At 35.7% G+C, this 8,354-nt stretch overlaps 1 protein-coding gene across 1 annotated transcript; it reads left to right on the top strand.

Moving 5' to 3' along the window:
• Nucleotides 1–3,376: 3,376 nt before the first annotated feature.
• Nucleotides 3,377–7,956, top strand: LOC107821805 (uncharacterized). Its single transcript, XM_016648264.2, has 9 exons — nucleotides 3,377–3,783; nucleotides 3,897–3,944; nucleotides 4,063–4,132; nucleotides 4,291–4,381; nucleotides 4,462–4,523; nucleotides 4,899–5,167; nucleotides 5,265–5,298; nucleotides 5,379–5,510; nucleotides 7,604–7,956. Exons 1-9 carry the CDS (start codon nucleotides 3,763–3,765, stop codon nucleotides 7,789–7,791), a joined length of 915 nt encoding a protein of 304 aa, XP_016503750.1. The 5' UTR covers nucleotides 3,377–3,762; the 3' UTR covers nucleotides 7,792–7,956.
• The last annotated feature ends 398 nt before the right edge of the window (nucleotides 7,957–8,354 follow it).

The raw sequence follows: 8,354 nt of genomic DNA, 5'->3' as shown, positions 1-8,354 counted from the left end.
ATCGATGTCAGCCAATTCAGCAAATTTTGTCAACATTTTGACTACCTTAAAGATGTAAGGGACAAGCTGAGCTGGGCATACGTTGTAATAATGGCACAACTCTTCTATCAACGATGGCAAAGGGAATAAATAGTTGATTATGAATGGATATACATAAACGGCGCAGAATCCGGGATGATGAAGCTGCACTTTGTCGTCACCCACAGGGACCAACTCCACGTGATCAGGGAGGCCGAACCTAACCTTGAATTCGGCTAATCGCTCAACTGTCATCGTAGATTTGAACCTCTTTGTCACCACTTTCAACGCTTTATAGAAGTCGGTTTTAGCATCAGGGTATCGAGGTACGATCTCCTCTACAGTAGGGATGGTTTCCTCCTCAACGGAAACTCCGACATCTTCCCCTGATCAGGGAAAACGACATCTAGATGAATAGAATGATCTTCCATGTGGATATCTGATGGGAGATCCGACATTGTTGTGGAAAGAGATAAAGAAGCAGAGAAAGCAACAGAGAAGTGAAAAGGTTCTACAAAGGAGAAGGAGAAGCTTTGCTTATGAAATAGAAGGAATATAGGAAAAGTTTCAAAATCAGCAAATCACCCCCTATTTATAAGGTTTGGGGGCACCAGAATCGAGTCGGTAGGCCATGATTAGCACGAAGATCGAAACGGCAGAACCAATCAACGGTCACACATGAATCGACGCAATATGTCGGGAAACGTCGTCATCATGACGCATGACGTTATGACATCACTCTTTATCTTAGACCAGATGGCTCCAACAAATTACTCGGGAAATTCAAGGAATTTGAAACAAACGTCCCATAGAGAGCCACGTTGTCTGATTGTTACAATGACCATGACTGGTATAGTCTGCTCGATAAGCTCGACCACAAACGACATTTTCCGCTCATAGAACTCGCCCGCGAGGACGACCTCAACAAGCGGAGAGACTAACGGTATGGGCCAAAAAATACATTTGATATAGGTAGGCCACGTCAGCATCATAATAACCTTCATCGGCCGCCACGTGTTATCAGTAAGATTTCAATAAAGATCTACCCCAGGTCGAAGTGTCCTTGAGGCGATGAAGGGTGTGGTCGAAGAGTCAGCGAAGATCAAAGTCGTGAAGTCGTCGTAGATCAAAGTCTAGGTTGAGCATTTTAGACAGAGTTATAACGTCTAGTTTTAAGATAAGACAAAAAATATTCTAGTGGATATTTTCTGCACCTGTACTATTAGATTTTTTAGGAATATGTTCCCTATAAATATAAAGAGACACAATGATAGGGGACATGATATGTTCACTTGTAAGAAAATACATTGACTTTATAGAGAAAATCTTGTCATCTTACAAGCACACGAAAAGAACATTTTTACTAAGATTCTTGTCTAACTTTTCCGTTTGATCCAAGAACAACTTGAGTGTTGAAAGGCTCATCAATAATTCATCATTGGCAGAAAGAATATCTATAAATTTTACCCCTTTTCGGGTGACTCACACGTTTTTATTTACTTAAATGCCATTCATTGCTACTTATTATTATTTAATGCTATCTTTAACCTTTTTTGGATCATTGAATACTATTATTATTGCTCACATTTATTGCCATTCAATCAAATATACATACTATCTGCCATAAAATCGATAACCTTGTCTTTTGGATATTAATATTAGCTAAGATTGACTCTATTTTATTTAAATTTAATTGGTTGAACCCAGATCTAAATTTTTGGGTCAAACAGAGTCCAAACGATAATGAGTAAGGTGTGTTTGAGTAAGCTTATAAGTTGGCCAAATTATTTTATACAATGTAGCTTATAATATATTTGATAAACACCATAAGCGTTAATAAATTAATTGTTTATGAAGATATGTGCAATGTATTTTGGGGTTGGTATAAACACCCATTGCAAATAATTTATGGGTTGTTTGGTGCAATGGTGTGATAAATAAGGATATCCCATAGGGTGGGATAGCTCATGGGATTAGCTGCCTTACCATTTATATGGGATAGCTAATCTCATCATTTTAGTGCAAAATTTATTGTGAGACTAGCTAGTACATATAACTAAACATGAGATAAATACAATCACCAAAATCGATCTCGAAATTATTATCCTCGTCCCGTAACACCTTTTAAAATTTTTGGAGCATTCTACCCTATTTTTTCTATCATACAGTTCGATTTTGTATTGCTTTTGACAATATTTGATGCAAAGCATAGAACTTTCAAAATATTTTAATATTTTAAAGTTGTTTAACAATTCAGGTTTATATTTTGATGTGATATTTTATTAGTCAAGTTTATTTCTCAATTATCATTCATTTTTCAATTTTCAGTGAATTTTATTTGCAATTCACATCTGGTCATTTGTATATAGGATTGTCTAAAGGGAGGGTACTGGGTTCTTAAGGGGATTGGCTTCTGGGTGATACTGATAAGAGGAGGATTCCTTAAGGGTACTGTGGGGATTAAGGGTACGTGATAAGGATATTTTTAGGGGTACCAGTCCTAAGGGGGTACTTAAGGAGGCAATAAGGGTACTTAGGGGTATTTTTAAATTAATTTGTTTTAAATATTATATTTAAATACAAACAAACTTTAGTGGATGAAAAAAAATAAATACTTCTATTTCAATACTTATAAAATTAAAACTACATATTTCTTTTGAATGATTTACGAATTTTTTAATAACTTTTATTGGTTCTTCGATTGAAATTGATAGCACTCGTTCTTATGTGTCCTCGCTATCTTCGGTTGATAGTATTTTACTATAGGCATCATCGTCTTCTTCAATTATTGTTTATAAGGCCAAAGTTTCTTCTCTCCGCTTTACTCAAGCATTTCAACAAGTCTTCATTTCTTTCATCATCGCAAACATTATTTCTAACAATTCTTTTAGGAAAACCTTGAAAATCATGACTATATGTTTCTTATATGTAACGAATAAACCCGGGATGGTTAGGATTTGTTTCAAAACAAGGACTTCTCTTTTAACATTACTATTAGTCAATCAATTACACGTTTTTTTACCAGTTTAGGAGCTATTTTTAATGATAAATAATTAAAATAATAACAAATAGCAACACAAGTATAATAAAAATAAATTCGAAAGTTAATAATAATGCTAGAACATTAATTGCAATGAGAGAGATAGAGAGATAGGGGAGTTTTGTGTGAAAATTGAAAGAATAAAATGAGGTTATTTATAGTTTTAAAATAGAGCCAAAATGTATTTGAACAAACTTAGAGATTTAAATTATAAATTAGGGGATAAGAGTGTTAGGGGGCTAGGGAGGCAAAAATAGACATTTTTGGCTGTTCCCAATACAAGAACGGATGCCTTTAAAAGAAAAAGAGCATTAAGGGCACACAGTTCTACCGGTACTATTTTCGGTACCCTCCTAATCCCCGTTTCCTTTTCCTAAATCCCCTATCGGCTATCGCTATCCCCAAATTGGACCGGTACGGAGCGGGACCGATACCGGTTCGGGTACTCTCCTCCTAGATCCCTAATTGTATCCAAGAGATTGGATGTCCATTTTATTAGTCAACCCCGCAGCGTTTAGTACGCCATAAATTAGCTTTAACCCGACCCGAGACCCAGACGGAAAGTCGCTTCAAAATTCATTCAGTATAAAGAACCCAATCCTCCAATTTTGGAATTTCGCATATCTCCCGCCAAAACTTGTCGCTCGAAATCGCCATTTGATTTGAATTTTGAACAACACATCTCTTCCAGTCCTAGTTTTCCGATGTCAGCTTCTTCGGCCAAGGTTTTATTCCTGAATTCAGCTTTACATGTTTATTTTCACCCTAAAATCTTCAATTCTTAATGTTAGGGTTATCATTTCTACGGCTTTTCTGATTTTTACCTTTTTGGTTTTAGATGGAGGCCCTTTATAGCAAGCTCTACAGCAAGTACACTAAGCTCAAGGTATTTGCAGATTTTTGCCGTGTTCATTTTTTTCGAATTTTATTTTTACATTTGTTTTTGAACTATGCTGTCTTTTCCTGTTTACTAAGAGTATGATTTTTCATTAATTTTTTGGTAGAAAGAAAAAGACACGGATATGGAGAACCTGAATATGGAACAAGAGCTGAAATTTGTGAATTACGTGGCTGGTATGTTGATACTTGACTGCTTACCTTGATATGTATCCAATAATTAAAGAAATTATGGATAAAATTTATTACTTGGAGAACTCATAGCTGCCCCATCTTTAATTACATTGAGGCTGAAACTTGGTTGAAGGCTTGACATGCAGCTTTGTTTCTTCCAGCTGCCGAACAACTGATTGAATTCGTGAGAAGTGAAAATGACAGACTACGCGAACAAGTCAACGCGTTGAGGAGTGAAATGGCATCAATGAGGTGTCCACTCTTGGGAAAGGCTTGCTTAATTGAATAAGAATATTGAAAAGAATATAAATGTGTACTTAACCTGTATGCAGGGTTGCCAAAGATGACGAGAAGATTCAATACCAAAAGCTTTTGATGGAAGACAACCTGAAGAGTAAGGATAAATTTGGGAACTTTTTAATTAGCTATGGAAGTTCGATTCATGGTAGAATTCTTATTATGTCCGTAGTCCAAAGCTAGTTCTTGAGGTGAGAATTACCAAGAACATATAAAGTGAAGAATGGCTATAGCTGATTCCCTCATCCAATGTGGGATACTCGAGCAAAGTCATCATGCATTAGTCAAAGCTTCACTTATTTCTGTGTAAAGGCAGCTATGTATTGCGTTTCTGTAGAGATTTTAGTGTTTCTTATGCTGGTTTTGCTGTCTGTTTGAACTTTTGGAGATAATAGTTGTATTCAGCCGCTCTGTTGAATAAATGTCCAATTTTGAAATCCATATAATTATATAGTTATTGCTAATGCTGCAGTTAAAGAACTTAGTGATGAAATTCAGAGACTTCAACAACATGACCGAGAGGGATCTGGTTTCCATGCTAGCACTGATAAAGGAGAAAGCAGACAAATTATTACTGTTGGAGATTCTCTTCCAGATGCATTGGATGGCTCAACCATAGCAAACAAGAAACGTCGTAGGCAGTCTTTGCCTAGCATACAAGACTCTGTTTCACTGTCTCCCAGGGAAGAACTTCCAACTGGACTTGCACAACCTAGTACGAGTTCATATAGGTACACTGAGGTCAGTGCTACTCTCCAATTTCTATCACATATGCTAGTTTATGCAGTAGAGCTGAGTTGGGATTTTACTGTGCTGACCATCTGACAATATTTTTCAGCCTGCTTGCTGTAGAAGAAATGCTGACATTTCAGGTTTGTCCCAACTGTTAATTGTTGTTTTAAGTCTGTAGTATCTCCTCTTATGTAACTACTATTTGGATGTGATATTTTAGGTGATGGTGCAGCTGACATCTCTCCAACCAAGTGCATCTTCCAAGACGTTTTTCAGTGGCTACTCGGTATGAAATTTTCTACTGTGACGGAAAATGAAGAATTATGCATCTCAGCGCTTCATGAGTCAAGTGGTAATTTCTGGAGGAACTCTGAAGTCCTGGATCTTGCTTCTTTTTTTCTGTCCCCTTTCCTCCTTTTCAATTCCATTTTCTACTGCCTAATTTGTAGATATGTTATAATCCTTGCCGAAATCTTTGGAATTTGCAGAGGCATTATTCAAGTTTCAATAGTTTTCGAAAATTTGCCTTATTTGATTTTATTTGGCCTAAAATTGTTGCTTCTTTTCTAAATTATAAATTTGACCTAATAAATAACTAGTTGGCAGTATATCCATTTTATTTTATTTTATTTTTCCTGCTTTGCTATGTTTTTTCTTCTTTCAATTAAATTGAAAACTAAATTTTAAAGCTTGTATAAATTAAAAATTTGGGAATAAGTCGTTAAGCTAGTGTTTGGCCATAGATTCCCAAATTTGTTCTGAAAAATTTGATTTGGGTGAAGTTTGGTTTGAAGATGAAAATGTGTTTGGACATCAGTTTTTAAAACATATTTCTCAAATTTATTTTGGAAAAACATGAAACATGACTTATACCCACAAGTTCTAAAACCTATCACAAATATCCAACAGTACCATTATCAATAACATTCATTATATTATTGTAAACCATAGTCCTGGACATAAATAAATTTGATACAAAATTATCATTTTTATAATGAACTACATGATACATCAGGTGACCGAGAAGACGAAGCAACCTTGTTATAAAATAATAAATGGTGGGCTCTTTTATAAAGTACAAAAGTTTGGGGTAATTTTTAAAAAATGTAATAATGATATTTTGGCCCAAAACTAGCTATTGAGCTGGTTTTGGGATTTTGCCAAAATGTAGGCAAAATCTATGGCCAAACATGTGTTTGCCAAATAAAACCCAAATTTATTTTGGCAAAATCTATGGTCAAACGGGTCCTAAGATGCATTGTTAATATTAATTTGTCTTGTGAAGGGGAGTCAAGAGATAATGTGAACAACAGCCTCAATTAATAGAAGCTAGTCAACAAAACAACATACCCAGTATATTCCCATAAGCGGGGTCTGGAAATAGAAGCTAGTCAGCGAAACATGAAATGGTGCTCCCTAATAATCAGAAACCTAGATGGTTTATAAGAAATTATTTGATTTTTACATCTTTAGTTTCATTTCTATCTGCGATAACTGAAAAGTTTTTTCTTGGCGTTTGGTTGACCGTTTTTTTTGTTGTTGTTGCAAAAACCCTGTTTCAAAAATTTGAACCAAATGCCACCTAAATTTCATTTTTGTGATTTTACTGACTGCTGCTGTATAATGACCTAGCAGGGATTGTTTGAGTGGTGAACTTCTATACGTTTAATGGTGTAAATTTTGAGCTAAATGATTGTCACTTAAGTCTCACTTTAGATTTGCTACCATAGTGCACTCAATTGTAATTACATCTTCGAGTTAATTATCTTTGGTCAAATACAATTCGACCATCAGATTATTTTAGTTTAAATATGGCTTTGAAAATCAATCAGATTTTCCACTGAATGAACTTAGCTGATCTAAAGCGGGCTGGACTGGATGTTTTTAATCTTTAGAAATCACTAAATTAGAATGGTAGCACTTAGTCCCCTTATAAGCTAGCTATTTAATGTTGAACTTCATTAGATGAATCAGAATTTTGAATTATCCAATTTTCCCTTTGTTCTTCTTTAATAATGATGTGGTGTGATATTCTCACACATGCAGAGTGCTAATAGGGATTAAGATAGAATAATGGGGTCTCTGGGTGTGAATTACCTGCAAGTCCATTTGATCATCTAGCCAGACTACTATGTTTCAGGAGCTTCTTGAGGTTTTCATGTAATGTGCTTTATGGTCTTTGCCTCTTTTTAGTTCACACATACTGACAAGGAAGAGCTGCCCTATGTTTGTATTGTGGATTACAAGACAGTATAATTGTCTCATTACTGTATGCGTTGAAGAAGTGTGATATCGTTGTTTTTGAGCTCTGTGGTGCTTTCCTGTTTCTTCTGTGTTTTTTTTGAGTGAACTTAATCACTCCAAATTTCAGATATATTCTTCATTAATAACAGCTGTGCGCTTTTGGAACTTACATTCTGAAAGTCATCCTTTTGGTTTGTGCAGGACTTTCTTTTAGTTTGACGTTGATAAAGAATGCATCTGAAGAACTAGAATTGGTGTACCGCATGCTGTCACTGGGGACCTGTGAGAGAGTGGCCCCTGAGTGGATGAGGGATACAATCATGTTCGGCCCAAATATGTGTCCAGTTTTCTTCGAGAGGGTGTCTCGTGTTATTAAGCACGGTTTCTAACCCCGTTTCTCACGTTTTTCTAACTTAGAACTTCATGCTGTGTAATTGTTCTACATGATTTCAGTAGAACTATAGGTTTTAAATCAAATCCATGTTCTTATAAGGTATTCCAGATGGAGACCGCTCCTGTATTTCAATTGGTTGATTAGTAAAGCCCATTGTGCAGGAGATTTTGTGTCTTGAGGCCAAGTGGTTTCTACAACAGGATGTCCAACCTATGTTTCATCATCAACTTGAATATTATCCCTCTGCAGCCATTTCACTCTCACACTACCACAAAGAGCTTTTCCAAATTGTTGAAATCAACTTGTACATTCGTCCTGGTTCTAACTAGCATGTGTAAACAATCAAAAGTTCTCACCTTTACCCGCCTTCTCTGTTTCTTCAATCTTATTTGAATGGTGTTTAATTGTGGAGCAAGGTGATACATCTGTTTTCAACCATAGCTTGTAAAGCTTGCCTGCCACCTAATACAAGCTATAAAGGAAATCAAGATTACCTAATTAACATCATGATCACAATTCACAAGCTTTATGAGCAAAAAGAAGGTTCCCTATATCCCT

The sequence above is a fragment of the Nicotiana tabacum genome, chromosome 17, assembly GCF_000715075.1.
Source record: "Nicotiana tabacum cultivar K326 chromosome 17, ASM71507v2, whole genome shotgun sequence".
Lineage (NCBI taxonomy): Eukaryota > Viridiplantae > Streptophyta > Magnoliopsida > Solanales > Solanaceae > Nicotiana > Nicotiana tabacum.
Note: the sequence above shows the minus strand (reverse complement) of the source record. Positions and strands in the feature narration are given on the sequence as shown.